The sequence below is a fragment of the Homarus americanus genome, unplaced genomic scaffold (genome assembly GCF_018991925.1).
Source record: "Homarus americanus isolate GMGI-L3 unplaced genomic scaffold, GMGI_Hamer_2.0 scaffold6317, whole genome shotgun sequence".
In the NCBI taxonomy this organism is placed as follows: domain Eukaryota; kingdom Metazoa; phylum Arthropoda; class Malacostraca; order Decapoda; family Nephropidae; genus Homarus; species Homarus americanus.
In genome coordinates, this window is record NW_024730668.1 from 11,783,959 (window position 1) to 11,802,948 (window position 18,990).

The following is an 18,990-nucleotide window of genomic DNA, read 5'->3' on the forward strand; positions in this document are numbered from 1 at the left end:
TAAAGCCCGAAGGAGACTATTCTACATTTTTCTTCTGTTGTGCACTATCTGCATTTATCACGTCCCCTTTTATTACACGATTAGGCATCTTTTTTTACTTTTAGAACAGCAGTGAAAATACCTTAAGTTATGGACTGAGATATGGGAGAATGTCCATTCCTTGTTTTAATTTGATTTATGCTCAAAGAACAAAACATTACTCACTTTAATTTATGTGTGTGAAAAATCTCACCTGTTGCAGGTTATCATTTTATTAACCCTTATTTCTGCCATTTTTTAAAGACCTAAGAATTTCACTCACTCAAAGTGTCATTTAATATTTGTAAGTATTTCTATATATTTTTATTTTTTCTAATGCTTCCACAGTTTATTCCACGGATTCTTCGTGTGCCTCCTTTGACTACCTTAGCTCAGATGGTGAATGGAAGTTACAAGACTGTGAATTTCCGAAAACTTACATTTGTAAGAAGGTTCAAGAAGCAAGACCAATTAACCCATCCAATAAGGGATGTAATGCGGTAAGACTTATTTTATAATTATGGTTGAAGATAAATTATCTGGTGAGGAAGGCAGTACCACTAACCATTATTATATTTGTATAGCATTATCTGGTGAGGAAGACAGTCCCACTAACCACTATCTGGTGAGGAAGGCAGTATAGTACAGCGGCATTGCCAAACAATTGTACTATTTATGATGAAAGCATTAACTTTGGCACAGATATAGAGTAAAACTTGGTGAATATTTTCAGATATGGAACCACTAGAAACTCAACCTCTGTGGGCGTTATATTGAATTTCAAGATGGCCGCCGTTCAGGATACGCTAAACTATGTATTTCTGTTTTTACGGTTGCATATTTCATTCCAATGCATCAATATACATAATCCGGGTTACGAAAATCATTTGTGATAGTTTTCGAAGTTTATTACAATGAAAAAGACAAGTAAAAGTATTACACTGGAAAATTAACATACAAATTTTCCGAAGTCCCAAAACTTAAAAAAGAATTCTGAACATTCGGCTATTGAGGCCGAATCTCTGTAGATATTTGGCTTAACAGCCACCTTCACATGCACAAAGGTCAGTGCATTTAAGTGCAGCTTTTTTGCACCTACACTTGCCACCGCAGTGTTTTCTGCAACCGCAAGAGATGAGCTCGTGGCATGACTGACACTTCAGAGAGTGTGGTCCAGAGTGGCTCCAGCTCATCACCCGACTTCATCCAACCCCAGTCACATGGTGATGGCAAACTGACAAACGCTATTGTGGCCTGTCCCCAGATATGTCCAGCCTGATAAGCAGCTCTCTTTATGTGCTGCTCCAGAGCTGCTCGTGTTGGTGGGAGATCCTCCAGTGATCTTGATTTTCTTGAAAACAGTTTCTTTCTCAGCACGTTCACGTCACAGCATGTGCTCGTACTGTCATAGAGCAGCACGATGAATCTCTCCTGTGTCGACAGGACACCATCAGGCAGCTCACTTGGGGTGGAAGCCAGACTGAGGAAGGCGGTTGTCACTTCCGGAAATGCATTCCATGTGGCCCAGGCTGTCTTCTTGCTATGACCTGCAAAGGCAGATACCGTGTCGCAGCCGTTATTGCGTGAAACACTGGAAGAGCTCTCGACTTCTCAGGTCCCAGAGCCTTTGCAATCTGATGTGCTGCTACGTAACGTCGATTCTTTCCTGTGCCAAAAGTAAGCCATAGTTCATCTAGTACCTCACTCCGTTCATTCGCTAGAGAAACTGCAAGGATGACAACATCTGCATCGACGGTACGAATGAGTATTCGCCGATGACTGCATTCCAAGGCATCAGCTGCATGAACCATCATCCTCTTCGTGGTTGCATGGTGCCAAGTTGGCAGTGTCCTTCCGGGGTGAAACAGTGAGTACCTGTTTATTGTCTCTGACAACCAGCTGTTTACTTTCTTTGACAACCAACTGCATAACCTGTTCTGAGAGGAAACTGAAGAGTTTCTCTTTGTTGTCACTGTTGCGGAGAAAGTTTTGCCAGTTGCTAGGTAGAGGACCAGAGGCAGTGACACGTCTTCGAATGCCCTTGCCACGGTTACATCTTACTGTTGCTTTTAGGCTCCCAGATTTCAGGTAGCAATCCCATACCAGGTCAAGTCGAGATCGATATTCGAGCTGTGATTCAATATTGGAAATGAATACAACTGTGCTGTATTCTTGAAATGTCCTACTGCCTCCTGGCTTCAACATTTCCACAACGGTATGTCCATCGAGTATAATTGAGGTGACATGTGGAGCGTCAGTGATCTTGTCAGCAAGCTGTTCAAGGGGTGTGAGTAAGTCGGTCTTCTTGCTGAAGCGGAGTTTCCCATTACTGGAGAGTGCTGGTTGATAGGCCCGGTTTTCATGCTTGAAGAATTCGTCCAAATCACCCTCTCTTGTTTGACAGGCTATGTAGAGCCTGGAGAAGAGTCCACAGTCGTCTTTTGCGAAGTCTAGTTGCTGCTTACTCCTAGTTGGAGACTTGGATTTCATAGAACTGAATAGTGTTAGCTTGTAGAGCTTAACAGTGTCACCAATAGGCTTACACTTGTCTTCAAGGCGTTCTCTTACATATGAATGGAATTGTTCTCATCCAAGCTTGACAACATTTTGTACACTCTTCACGGCTTCTGGACACAAGATTTCCTTTGTATGAAGAACCATTAGGTCAGCAGTTTCTTCTTCAAATGGGTTTCTCATTTCTTCCATGACAAGTGTAAGTGCTTTCACAGCTTGAAGAAACTTGTCCTGCGTCGTGTTGGTTTGCTCATGATGGTGGAAGTTAGCCTTGGTTTCCTCAGCTTTCTGCGATGATTCAAATTCAGCAATGACCCGTGCTACTTCTGGAGCTGCAACCATCCACCGTCGAAGTGCACTAGGGTTTCCAGTCAAACCGACTGCACCACCATCATCTTTGATGCAGGCATTGTTCTGCTCATGTGCCTGGTCTAGTGACATTGCAGAAAAACGGCGGGCTGTCTTTTTTGCAGTGAAATGTCCAGCTTAAAACTTTGCAGAAACATCAGGATGCTTGTCCGCGAGCTATGTCATGTCCTTCAGGTGGACTGGAACCCACCGAGAATAATGAGTATGATCCAAGGCGAAGAACCACTGACACAGTTCAGCCAGAGCATCCATGTATAGCGAGAAGTTTGATTCTCGTAGTGATCTAACAAACATAAAGATACTTAGCTCTAGGTTGAGGGTGGTTGCCCAGTACTGAAACTGGGGACAACATTCAGCCCTTTGATGACACCAGACACCAAACTCTAGGGGCTCATGACCATCACTTTGGGCATCTTCAGTGTATTTGCCATAAGCCTTGTGCTGTAGGATGTTCAGGGTTGCTGCTGTTATCTGATGGCCTCGCCTGGTGCGTGTGACGTGAACAGCCTTTATGAAAGAGCTTGCAGTTCCTGGGCTGGCAATATCGGCTTGCACTAGGGTTTCTGACCACCTGCAACCAACTGCCTGCCATCATCAGAGTCACCATTTCAATGTGGAAACCGCCCAGAATCATAATAAATTTCTCTTCGCCGTAATTTGCGGGCCAATTCCACTGAATCTGTTTGGCCACCAGTTGACGTATTATGGGTTCATCGAATGCCTCTGAACCCCCTTTTCTTTCTTCCTATTGCCTATTATTTTCCTATGCTTCGCAGTATTAGATAGTCTCACAGGACTGAGACAGTAACGTGGTGTAACCTGAATTTTTTTCCTGAAACCGCCCCTGACTTATAGCGGCCATTTAAATCCAGTATCGAGTGGTTCCATATCTGAAAATGTTCATATACCATTACTCCATCGCTGTGCCAAATTTGGCGCTTTCATCATTAAATGCACAATTGTTATGAAAATTGTAGCTATGCCGTTCCACTAGTACCACTAACCATTATCATATTTGTATAGCATTATCTGATGAGGAAGGCAGTACCACTAACCATTATTTTATTTGTATAGCATTATCTGGTGAGGAAGGCAGTACCACTAACCATTATTATATTTGTATAGCATTATCTGGTGAGGAAGGCAGTACCACTAACCATTATTATATTTGTATAGCATTATCTGGTGAGGAGGACAGTACTACTAACCATTATCACATTTGGTCTTTCTTTAAGTATGATTACAAATAAGGACTTGCGAAAATAGGATAACTTTTCTTCTCAGGTATATGTTAATAGTCATAGATTTCATCTAAATAGCGGAGTGTGGTCCAGAGTAGTATTTTAACACCTAGGTGGTCCCCAGTCATATTATCACTTAAGGTGGTCCTCAGTAATAATATCACCTAGGTGGTTCTCAGTAATATTATCACCTAGGTGGTCCTCAGTAATATTATCACCTAGGTGGTCCTCAGTAATATTATCACCTAGGTGGTTCTCAGTAATATTATCACCTAGGTGGTCCTCAGTAATATTATCACCTTGGTGGTTCTCAGTAATATTATCACCAAGGTGGTACTCTGTAATATTATCACCTTGGTGGTTCTCAGTAATATTATCACCTTGGTGGTTCTCAGTAATATTATCACCTAAGGTGGTCCTCAGTAATATTATCACCTAGGTGGTCCTCAGTAATATTATCACCTAGGTGGTCCTCAGTAATATTATCACCTTGGTGGTTCTCAGTAATATTATCACCTTTGTGGTCCTCAGTAATATTATCACCTTGGTGGTTCTCAGTAATATTATCACCTAGGTGGTCCTCAGTAATATTATCACCTAGGTGGTCCTCAGTAACATTATCACCTAGGTGGTCCTCAGTAATATTATCACCTTGGTAGTTCTCAGTAATAATATCACATTGGTGGTCCTCAGTAATATTATCACCTTGGTGGTTCTCAGTAATATTATCACGTTGGTGATCCTCAGTAGTATTATGACCTTGGTGGTTCTCAGTAATATTATCACCTAGGTGGTCCTCAGTAATATTATCACGTTGGTGGTCCTGAGCAAAACTATCACCTTGGTGGTCCTCAGTAATATTATCACCTACGTGGTCGTCAGTAATATTATCGCCTTGGTGATCCTCAGTAATATCTGAATGCCTTTGTGGTCCTCGGTAACATATCTATACCTTGGTGGTCCTCAGTAATATTTTAACACCCAAGGAAGTCAGACACTACTGAGGACCACCAAGGTATAGATATATTAGTGAGGACCACCAAGGTATAGATATGTTACTAAGGACCACCAGGGTATTGATATATTACTGAGGACCACCAAGGTATAGATATATTACTGATGACCACCAGGCTAATGATATATTATTGAAAACCACCAGGAAATTGATATATTACTGAGGACCAAAAAGGTATAGATATGTTACTAAGGACCACCAAGGTATAGATATGTTACTGAGGACCACCAGGGTATAGATATGTTACTGAGGACCACCAGGGTATTGATATATTACTGAGGACCACCAAGGTATAGATATATTAGTGAGGACCACCAAGGTATAAATATGTTACTGAGGAGAACCAGGGTATTGATATATTACTGAGGACCAACAAGGTATAGATATATTACTGAGGGCCACCAGGCTATTGATATATAATTGAGGACCACCAGGATATTGATATATTATTGAGGACCACCAGGATATTGATATATTACTAAGGACGAACAGGGTATAGGTATCTTACCGAGGACCACCAGGGTATTGATATATTACTGAGGACATCCAGGGTTTAGATTTATTACTGAGGACCAACAGGATATATATATATATATATATATATATATATATATATATATATATATATATATATATATATATATATATATATATATATATATATTACTGAGGACCACCAAGGTATATTATATTATTGATGACCACCAAGCCATAGATATATTACCGAGGACCATCCGGGTATAGATATTACTGAGGACCACCAGGGTATTGATATATTAACTGAGGACCACCAAGTTATAGATATATTATAGAGGACCACCAAGGTATAGATATATTACCGAGGACCATCCGGGTATAGATATATTACTGAGGACCACCAAGGTAATGATATATTACTTAGAACCACCAGGGTATAGATATATTACTGTGGTCCACCAAGGTATTGATATATTACCGAGGACAACCAAGGTATTGATATTTTACTGACGACCACCAGGGTATAGATATATTACTGAGGACCACCAAGGTATTGATATATTACTGAGGACCACCGCTATAGATATATTACTGAGGACCACCAAGGTATTGATATATTACCGAGGACCACCAATGTATAGGATATATTACTGAGGACCACCAGGGTATAGATATATTACTGAGGACCACCACGGTATTCATATATTACTGAGGACAAACAAGGTATAGGTATATTACTGAGGACCACCAGTGCATTGATATATTACTGAGGACCACCAAGGTATAGATATATAGCTGAGGACCACCAGGGTATAGATATATTATTGAGGACCACCAAGGTATTCATATATTACGGAGGACCACCAGGGTACATATATTACTGAGGACCACCAGTGCATTGATATATTACTCAGGACCACCAAGGTATAGATATATAGCTGAGGACCACCAAGGTATAGATATATAGCTGAGGACCACCATGATATAGATATATTACTGAGGACCACCAAGGTATAGATATATTACTGAGGACCACCAGGGTATTGATATATTACTGAGGACCACCAAGGTATAGATATATTACTAAGGACCACCAGGGTATTGATATATTACTGAGGACCACCACGGTATTGATATATTACTGAGGACAAACAGGGTATAGGTATATTACTGAGGACCACCAGTGCATTGATATATTACTGAGGACCACCAAGGTATAGATATATAGCTGAGGACCACCAGGTTATAGATATATTACTGAGGACCACCAAGGTATTCATATATTACGGAGGACCACCAGGGTACATATATTACTGAGGACCACCAGTGCATTGATATATTACTGAGGACCACCAAGGTATAGATATATAGCTGAGGACCACCAAGGTATAGATATATAGCTGAGGACCACCATGATATAGATATATTACTGAGGACCATCAAGGTATAGATATATTACTGAGGACCACCAGGGTATTGATATATTACTGAGGACCACCAGGGTATAGATATATTACTAAGGACCACCAGGGTATTGATATATTACTGAGGACCACCAGGATATAGATATATTTTCGAGCACCACCAGGATATAGATATATTAGCGAGGACCACAAGGCTATTGATATATTACTGAGGACACCCAGGTAATTTATATAATCATGAGGACAACCAGGGCATAGATTTATTACGGAGGACCACCAAGGTATTGATATATTACTGAGGACCACCAGGGTATAGATATATTACTGAGGACCACCAAGGTATTGATATATTACTGAGGACCACCAAGGTATAGATATATTACTAAGGACCACCAGGGTAATGATAATTACTGAGGACCACCAAGGTATAGATATATTACTGAGGACTACCAGGGTATTGATATATTACTGAGGACCACCAATGTATAGATATATTATTGAGGACCACCAAGGTATAGATATTTTACCGAGGGCCACCCGGGTATAGATATATTACTGAGGACCACCAAGGTATTGATATTTTACTGAGGACCACCCGGGTATAGTTATATTACTGAGGACCACCAAGGTATTGATATATTACGGAGGACCACCAAGGTATTGATATATTACTGAGGACCATCAGGGTATAGATATATTTCTGAGGACCAGCAAGGTATTGATATATTGCTGTGGACCACCCGGGATTAGATATTTTACTGAGGACCACCAAGGTATTGATATATTACCGAGGACCACGAAGGTATTGTATTATTTCTGAGGATCACCAGGGTATAGATATATTAATGAGGACCATCAAGGAATTGATATATTGCTAAGGACCAACAGGGTATAGGTATATTTGAGGACCACCAGTGCATTGATATATTACTGAGGACCACCAAGGTATAGATATATAGCTGAGGACCATCAGGGTATAGATATATAACTGAAGACCACCAAGGTAATGATATATTACTGAGGACCACCAGGGTATATATATTACTGAGGACCACCAGGATATTGATATATTATTGAGTACCACCAGGGTATAGATATATTCCTGAGGACCACCAAGGTATAGATATATTACTGAGGACCACCAAGTTATTGATATATTACTGAGGACCACCAGGGTATAGATATATTGTTGAGCACCACCAGGGTATTGATACATTGCTGAGGACTACTAGGGTATAGATATATTACTGAGGACCACCAACGTATAGATATATTAGCGAGGACCACCAGGCTATTGATATATTACTGAGGACCACCAACGTATAGATATATTAGCGAGGACCACCAAGATATAGATATATTACTGAGGACACCCAGGGAATTGATATATTAATGAGGACCACCAAGGTATTGATATATTACTGAGGACCACCAGTGTATAGATACATCACTGAGGACTACCAGGGTATTGATATATTACTGAGGACTACCAGGGTATTGATATATTACTGAGCACCACCAAGGTATAGATATATTATTGAGGACCACCCGGGTATAGATATGTTACTGAGGACCACCAAGGTATTGATATATTACTGAGGACCACCAGTGTATAGATACATCACTGAGGACTACCAGGGTATTGATATATTACTGAGGACTACCAGGGTATTGATATATTACTGAGGACTACCAGGGTATTGATATATTACTGAGCACCACCAAGGTATAGATATATTATTGAGGACCACCAAGTTATAGATATATTACCGAGGTCCACCAGGTTATAGATATATTACTGAGGACGACCAAGGTATTGATATATGACTGAGGACCACCCGGGTATAGATAGATTACTGAGGACCACCAGGGTATTGAAATATTACTGAGGACCACCAAGGTATTGATATATTATTCAGGACCACCAGGGTATAGATATGTTACTGAGGATCACCAAGGTATTGATATATTATTGAGGACGAACAGGGTATAGGTATCTTACTGAGGACCACCAGTGTATTGATATATTACCGAAGACCACCAAGGTATTGATATATTAGTGAGAACCACCAGGATATAGAAATATTACCGAGAACCACCAGGGTATTGATATATTGCCGAGGACAACTAGGGTATAGATATATTACTAAGGACCACCCAGGTATTGATATATTACTGAGGACCACCAGGGTATAGATATATTACTGAGGACCACTGTGGTATTCATATATTACCGAGGACCACCAAGGTATTGATTTATTACTGAGCACCACAAGGGTATAGATATATTATTGAGGACCACCAGGGTAAAGATATATTACTGAGGACCACCAGGGTATTGACATATTACTGAGGACCACCAGGGTATTGATATATTACTGAGGACCACCAGGGTATTGATATATTACTGAGGACCACCAGGGTATTGATATATTACTGAGGACCACCAGGGTATTGATATATTACTGAGGACCACCAAGGTATAGATATATTAATGAGGACATCCAGGGTTTAGATTTATTATTGAGGACCACCAGGTTTTATATATATATATTACTGAGGACCACCAAGGTATTGCTATATTATTGAGGACCACCAAGGTATAGATATTTTAATGAGGACCACCAGGGTATAGATATATTATTGAGGACCACCAGGGTAAAGATATATTACTGAGGACCACCAGGTATTGACATATTACTGAGGACCACCAGGGTATTGATATATTACTGAGGACCACCAGGGTATTGATATATTGCTGAGGACCACTAGGGTATAGATGTATTACTGAGGACCACCAGGGTATAGATATATTACTGAGGAATACCAAGGTATTGATATATTAGTGAGGACCACCAGGTTATAGATATAATACTGAGGACCACCAAGGTATTGATATATTACTGAGGACCACCAAGGTATAGATATATTAATGAGGACCAGCAGGGTATTGATATATTGCTGAGGACCACCTGGGTATAGATGTATTACTGAGGACCACCAGGGTATTGATATATTACTGAGGACATCCAGGGTTTAGATTTATTACTGAGGACCACCAAGGTATAGATATATTACTGAGGAATAACAAGGTATTGATATATTAGTGAGGACCACCAGGTTATAGATATAATACTGAGGACCACCAAGGTATTGATATATTACTGAGGACCACCAAGGTATAGATATATTAATGAGGACATCCAGGGTTTAGATTTATTATTGAGGACCACCAGGTTTTATATATATATTACTGAGGACCACCAAGGTATTGCTATATTATTGAGGACCACCAAGGTATAGATATTTTAATGAGGACCACCAGGGTATAGATATATTATTGAGGACCACCAGGGTAAAGATATATTACTGAGGACCACCAGGGTATTGACATATTACTGAGGACCACCAGGGTATTGATATATTACTGAGGACCACCAGGGTATTGATATATTGCTGAGGACCACTAGGGTATAGATGTATTACTGAGGACCACCAGGGTATAGATATATTACTGAGGAATACCAAGGTATTGATATATTAGTGAGGACCACCAGGTTATAGATATAATACTGAGGACCACCAAGGTATTGATATATTACTGAGGACCACCAAGGTATAGATATATTAATGAGGACCAGCAGGGTATTGATATATTGCTGAGGACCACCTGGGTATAGATGTATTACTGAGGACCACCAGGGTATTGATATATTACTGAGGACATCCAGGGTTTAGATTTATTACTGAGGACCAACAAGGTATATATATATATATATATATATATATATATATATATATATATATATATATATATATATATATATATATTACTGAGGACAACCAAGGTATAGATATATTATTGATGACCACCAAGGTATAGATATATTACCGAGGACCACCCGGGTATAGATATATTACTGAGGACCACCAAGGTATTGATATATTACTGAGGACCACCAGGGTATTGATATATTACTGAGGACCACCAGGGTATTGATATATTACTGAGGACCACCAAGGTATTTATATATTACTGAGGACTACCAGGGTATAGATATATTACTAGGGTCCACCAAGGTATTGTTATATTTACCGAGTTCCACCAAGGTATTGATATATTACTGAGGACCACCAGGGTATTGATATATTACTGAGGACCACCAGGGTATTGATATATTACTGAGGACCACCAAGGTATTGATATATTACTGTGGACCACCAAGGTATAGATATATTTCTGAGGACCACCAAGGTATTGATATATTACTGAGGACCACCAGGGTATAGATATATTGTTGAGAACCACAAGGATATAGACATATTAGCGAGGACCACCAGGCTATTGATATATTACTGAGGACCACCAAGGTATAGATATATTACTGAGGACACCCAGGGAATTGATATATTAATGAGGACCACAAATGAGTAGATATATTACTGAGGACCATCAGTGTATATATATATTACTGAGGACCACCAGGGTATTGATATATTACTGAGCACCACCAAGGTATAGATATATTACTAAGGACCACCAGGGTATAGATATATTACTGAGGACCACCAGGGTAGTGGTACATTACTGTTAACCACCAGGGCATTGATATATTACTGAGGACCACCAAGGTATTGTTATATTACTGAGGACCACCAGGGTATGAATATATTATTGAGGACCAGCAGGGTATTGATATTTTGCTGATGACCACTAGGGTATAGATATATTACTGAGGGCCACCAGGGTATAGATATATTACTGAGGACCACCAGGGTTACATATATTACTGAGGACCACCAGGGTATAGATATATTACTGAGGACCACCAGGGTATAGATATATTACTAAGGACCACCAAGGTATTGATATATTACAGAGGACCACCATGGTATTGATATATTACTGAGGACCACCAGGGTATAGATATATTGTTGAGAACCACAAGGATATAGACATATTAGCGAGGACCACCAGGCTATTGATATATTACTGAGGACCACCAAGGTATAGATATATTACTGAGGACACCCAGGGAATTGATATATTAATGAGGACCACAAATGAGTAGATATATTACTGAGGACCATCAGTGTATATATATATTACTGAGGACCACCAGGGTATTAATATATTACTGAGCACCACCAAGGTATAGATATATTACTAAGGACCACCAGGGTATAGATATATTACTGAGGACCACCAAGGTATTGTTATATTACTGAGGACCACCAGGGTATGAATATATTATTGAGGACCAGCAGGGTATTGATATTTTGCTGATGACCACTAGGGTATAGATATATTACTGAGGGCCACCAGGGTATAGATATATTACTGAGGACCACCAGGGTTACATATATTACTGAGGACCACCAGGGTATAGATATATTACTGAGGACCACCAGGGTATAGATATATTACTAAGGACCACCAAGGTATTGATATATTACAGAGGACCACCATGGTATTGATATATTACTGAGGACCACCAGGGTATTGATACATTACTGAGGACCACCAGGTTATAAATTTATTATTGAGGACCAGCAGGGTATTGATATATTGCTGAGGACAACTAGGGTATAGATATATCACTGAGGACCACCAGGGTTAGATATATTACTGAGGACCACCAGTGTATAGATATATTACTGAGGAGCACCAGGGTAGTGATACATTACTGTTAACCACCAGGGTATATATATATATTACTGAGAACCACCAAGGTATTGATATATTACTGAGGACCACCAGGGTATAGATATATTATTGAGGACCAGCAGGGTATAGATATATTACTGAGGACTACCAGGGAATTGATATATTGCTGGGACCACTAGGGTATAGATATCTTGCTGAGGACCACCAGGGTTCGATATATTACTGAGGACCCCCAGTGTATAGATATATTACTGAGGACCACCAGGGTATAGATATATTACTAAGGACCACCAGGGTATTGATATATTACTGAGGACCACCAGGGTATTGATGCATTACTATTAACCACCAGGGTATATATATATTACTGAGGACCACCAAGGTATTGATATATTACTGAGGACCACCAGGGTATAGATATATTATTGAGGACCAGCAGGGTATAGATATATTACTGAGGACTACCCGGGTATTGATATATTGCTGGAACCACTAGGGTATAGATATCTTGCTGAGGACCACCAGGGTTAGATATATTACTGAAGACCACCAGGGTATAGATATATTACTGAGGACCACCAAGGTATTGATATATTACAGAGGACCACCAATATATTGATATATTACAGAGGATCTCCAGGGTATTGATATATTACTGAGGACTACCAGGGTATTGATACATTAATGTTAACCACCAGGGTATATATATATTACTGAGGACCACCAAGGTATTGATACATTACTGAGGACCACCAGGGTATAGATATATTATTGAGGACCTGCAGGGTATTGATATATTACTAAGGACCACCAAGGTATTGATATATTACAGAGGACCACCAATATATTGATATATTACAGAGGATCTCCAGGGTATTGATATATTACTGAGGACTACCAGGGTATTGATACATTACTGTTAACCACCAGGGTATATATATATTACTGAGGACCACCAAGGTATTGATACATTACTGAGGACCACCAGGGTATAGATATATTATTGAGGACCTGCAGGGTATTGATATATTACTGAGGACCACCAGGGTATTGATATATTGCTGAGGACCACTAGGGTATAGATATATTGCTGAGGACCACCAGGGTAAAGATATATTTCTGAGGACCTCCAGGGTATAGATATATTACTAAGGACCACCAGGGTATAGATATATTACTAAGGACCACCAAGGTATTGATATATTACTGAGGACCACCAGGGTATTGATATATTATTGAGGACCACCAGGGTATAGATATATTACTGAGGACCACCATGGTATTGATATATTACTGAGGACCACCAAGTTATATATACATTACTGAGGACCACCAGGGTACAGATTTAATAACTGAGGACCACCAAGGTATTGATATTTATTGAGGACCACCAGGGTATAGCATATATTACTGAGGACCACCAAGGTATTGATATATTGCTGAGGACCACTAGGGTATAGATATATTGCTGAGGACCACCAGGGTATAGATAAATTACTGAGGACCACCAGGGTATAGATATATTACTGAGGACTACCGTGGTATAGATATGTTGCTGAGGACCACCAAGGTATTGATATATTCCTGAGGACCACCAATGTATATATATATATTACTGAGGACCACCAGGGTATTGATACATTACTGAGGACCACCAGGGTATAGATATATTACTGAGGACCACCAGGGTATAGATATATTAATGAGGACCACCTGGGTATAGATATATTACTGAGGACCACCAAGGTATAGATATATTACTGAGGACCACTAGGGTATTGATACATTTCTGAGGACCACCAGGGTATAGATATATTACTGAGGACCACCAAGGTATTGATATATTAATGAGGACCACCTGGGTATAGATATATTACTGAGGACCACCAAGGTATAGATATATTACTGAGGACCACTAGGGTATTGATACATTTCTGAGGACCACCAGGGTATTGATATATTACTGAGGACCACCAAGGTATTGATATATTAATGAGGACCACCTGGGTATAGATATATTACTGAGGACCACCAGGGTATAGATATATTACTGAGGACCACCAAGGTATAGATATATTACTGAGGACCACTAGGGTATTGATACATTTCTGAGGACCACCAGGGTATAGATATATTACTGAGGACCACCAAGGTATTGATATATTAATGAGGACCACCTGGGTATAAATATATTTCTGAGGACCACCAGGGTATTGATATATTACTGAGGACCATCAAGGTATAGATATATTACTGAGGACCACCAAGGTATTGATATATTACTGAGGACCACCAGGGTATTGATATATTACTGAAGACTACCAAGGTATTGATATATTCCTAAGGACCACCGAGGTGGTTCAGGAAATATCTTAACTCCAGGAAGTTTATTTTCTCGCAGTTATATGTGATTGGATTTCGTTTCTCGGTAGCAATATATATATATATATATATATATATATATATATATATATATATATATATATATATATATATATATATATATATATATATATATATATATATATATATATATATATATATATATATATATCATGCCGTGACTTTTCATCAGGGTGATGAGGTATACAGAGGGTCGTGCTATAATTTCGCTGACGTGCAACACACGTGGAGTGACGCTGAGGCTGACTGTGAGTCCCGCGGGGCTCATCTCATGGTGCTCAACGACAGGTACATACACAGAGTTTTTATCTGCGATAATTATATCCATTCTCATATTGTATGTTTTAATCCTTATGGCTTATCAAATGGTATATTTTTATTTTATTTACTAACAAATTTATCTTTTAAGAGAAATGTTCTTAGTTTTACAAGTTACCGTGGATTTGAAATGTATGTAATTGTAAATATTTGTGTGTGAGTCATGAGGTAAAACAATACTGAGCTTATTATATATGAAATTTTTCTATGAGTAATAAACTGCTGTCCTTCTCATATAAATCCATATTAAGAATTATTATTTATTTATCAATTGAAAATCAAATGAAAAAGTACCTAAATCGTACGACCAGTGAATTGTGTACAGCCGCAGGAGAGGACATTCACATCCTCAAATTACTTGTTCAATAGTTTGTTGGAAGTTATCCACAATGATTGTATGAAATTCATGTAGGACTACTCTTCTGTGTCATGATAGAGGTGTGTGTATGACATATACAGTATAGACCTTTTCGGCTGTATCGTGGTAGTGGTGGGCTTATGAAACATTGTTTCATTGTATTGGTAGGTGTATATGCAGTGGCGTAGCTAGAGTGTGTGCCGCAGGGCATATGAGTTGCCACTTGCCCCACAAAATACATATTGCACAGTGACTCACTCTTATATATATATATATATATATATATATATATATATATATATATATATATATATATATATATATATATATATATATATATATATATATTAAATAGTTTGTGTACCATTATAATATTACTGTACTTTCACATACTCAAATATAGTATGCTTTAAATACACCCCAAACATACTTAAACTTTATAAGTAACAGTTAAACAAAAAGCAAAAACGACATATAGGATAGGGAAAAAAGTAAAAAAGTGTAAAAATTAGGACCATCTTTATTTCTGAAATGAAAACTACAACTTTCTACAAAGTAACTTTTCTTGTTTTTTTTTGTTGGCAAATTCTTCAATGACATTGTCAAAAACTATTTCATCTGTCAATTGTCGCTCTATAGACAGTATGGCAAGATTTCTCAACCGCAAGGTGCTCATAGTAGATCTTAAGTAATTCTTGATCAGTTTTAGTTTCGAAAAACTCCTCTCACAGGTAGCAACACTAACAGCAATTGTGAGGAAAATCCTCAGCATTATTACTATATTTGAAACCGAGTTCCCAAGGTTATACTTTTGAATAAACTGCAAAAGTTCAAGGGGGCCTTCTTTCCACGTCTGTATTCTGTCTTTAATAGTTATAGCAGCAACAGCAACAGCAACAAAATGCTGAAGTCTTTTTCTCTCAACGAGGAACTCCTCTTTATCAATGTCGTCGTGATCGTGATCTATTTGACACTCATATTTATCATCCAAAAGATTCAATGGGGTAAGGAAGGCATATTTCTCAGCAAGTTCATGAAGCTGTTGAAATCTCAAAGTTATTTCTTGGATCACTCTGTCCAGCGAAGAAAACATTTCTCTCCTCATTTCAATGTCGTATGGCAATTCAGCATCTCGTGATCCTTCACTTTTGGGGGGCGGCACTTTTGGGTCTGCTCATCACCCATATCTGCAGCTACTGGAGACGTTAATCCTTCCCTTTGTATCGGCGGCAAGTTAATCCTCGTCGTGTCTGACCTAACACCTGACCCACACCACATGAGCTCACTGGCGTACTTGTTTGAAGTTGTTTCCTTAATCCTCAACAGGTTACAGGTTGTGTGTGTGTGGCGGGGGGGGGGCGCATAGCAAGGGTGTAGCTCATGACGTGGCCGTGATGATGTGGGTCAGGTGTTAGGTCAGACACGACAAGGATTAACTTGCCGCCGATACAAAGGGATGGATTAACGTCTCCAGTCGCTGCAGATATGGGTGATGAGCAGACCCAAAAGTGCCGCCCCCCAAAAGTGCCACCAGACAGATATCAATCCTCAAGTATTATTTAAACATAATTCCATCTTCACTATTGACGCTTGAAGTACGTCTAGCAACTATCACGTGCGTCGATCTCAGCTGATTTCTCCTTGTCTTGTGATGATTTTGATAACTGAGCGACGACTGGCCAATTAGCTCATACACTGCCATATACCTTCGGACAAGAGAACTGAATTTACAGTGTAAACAGTAGAGTTATAGACTGCTTACGGACCCCTAAATAAGTTTTGAGTACGAAAATTTACGGGACTGTAAGGCGTCTGAAAATTACGGTACCATATCTCCGCTACTGTACGTAACTGATGAGGCACTTTGAGTGGTCTGAGCCACGCATTGCTCGGATGATGAGGACATCTCGGCAATTTCTTTCTTTGACAATGATGTAGTCACTGAGATGCCTGTGTTAGGATCGTGGGTGTTGCCACGAACCCTTGAACTTGTCAACCTTCCTAAACAGGTTGTGTGCAGCACACTTGCTGACGAGGAGTAGGCCGTTGGGATTACACTTCCCTAGTCCATTTCTCCCTGTGGTTCCCTGCCAAATGTCAGCATCTCTACCGACTCTGGCATTGAAGTCACCAAGAAGCACAACCTTATCTTCTCTGGGGATAGCGGTTAGCACTTTGTCAAGGTCGGCATAAAAGGCCTCCTTGATGCCATCCTCTGCATCCAGTGTTGGGGCATATGCACTGATGATAAAGGCATGTCGTGAGTGATTCAGTGGAACTCTGAGCGTCATGAGGTGCTTGTTGATCCCAACAGGCACTTCAGTTTGGCTGTGTAGGATGCGTTGGCGGATGGCAAGGCCAACTCCATAAATGCGATTTCTCTCTGCAGCAGGCTTACCCTTCCAGAAAAAGGTTTAGCCAGACCCCCGTTCTGTGAGTCGACCTGGAACACAGACGTGCAAGTAAGAACCCAAGTCTGACCTCTCGATGACCGTTCCTTAGTTTCTGTTGTTCATATTGGCTGATTATCACTATTTATGATTTACTGTGTGACAAAAACTGGATTTCTTTATGACAAATATGTGTTTTGTATTTCTTACAAAGTTACGACACTCGTCCATTGAGAAATACACACACAAGTAAGTAGAATAAGATAAAAACCTCAAATGTTACAAAATGGCTAGCGATGAGAACACCTGGGCCTACAGTGATATACTGAAGGTCTCAGTAAAGATTTTGCCTGGGGTCGGCTACTGTAGGCCATTTGTCCAGAACAGCAGTCAGCAGTCAGCAGTTCTCATAGTTAACGTTTAACTGATCTAACGTACACTAGTTTCGTGTACAGTAGTCACGTGAACAGCAGATATACGAACAGTAGTCACGTGCACAGTAGTTAAGTGAACCGTAGTTACGTGTACAGTAAACACGTGTACAGTTGTTCAATGTAAAGTAGCTATGCGCACAGTAGTTAAACGTATAAGGGTTACTTTTACATTAGTCACGTGTACTGAAGTAAAATGTAAAGTGGTCACGTGTAAAGTAGTTAAATATACACTATACTATTTTCACGCTAACCTGGCCCTTAAGCCACGCCCCTCGTCTACAGCTACAAATAGTTGATTGGTTCATAGAAAATGTTGGTGTAGCTGTCCATTTCTTCAAACTAAATGTGTTCACAATTGGTA

At 39.6% G+C, this 18,990-nt stretch overlaps 1 protein-coding gene across 1 annotated transcript in view; it reads left to right on the top strand.

Annotated features, from left to right (window-relative positions):
- The first annotated feature begins 371 nt into the window (after nt 1-371).
- Nucleotides 372-18,990, top strand: part of LOC121867236 (macrophage mannose receptor 1-like) — a 255,702-nt gene continuing 237,083 nt past the window's right edge. Inside the window, exons 1-2 of the mRNA XM_042367088.1 lie at nt 372-518; nt 15,302-15,417. Coding sequence (XP_042223022.1) covers nt 15,401-15,417 — 17 coding nt within the window. The 5' untranslated portion in view covers nt 372-518; nt 15,302-15,400. The remainder of the gene's footprint in view (nt 519-15,301; nt 15,418-18,990) is intronic.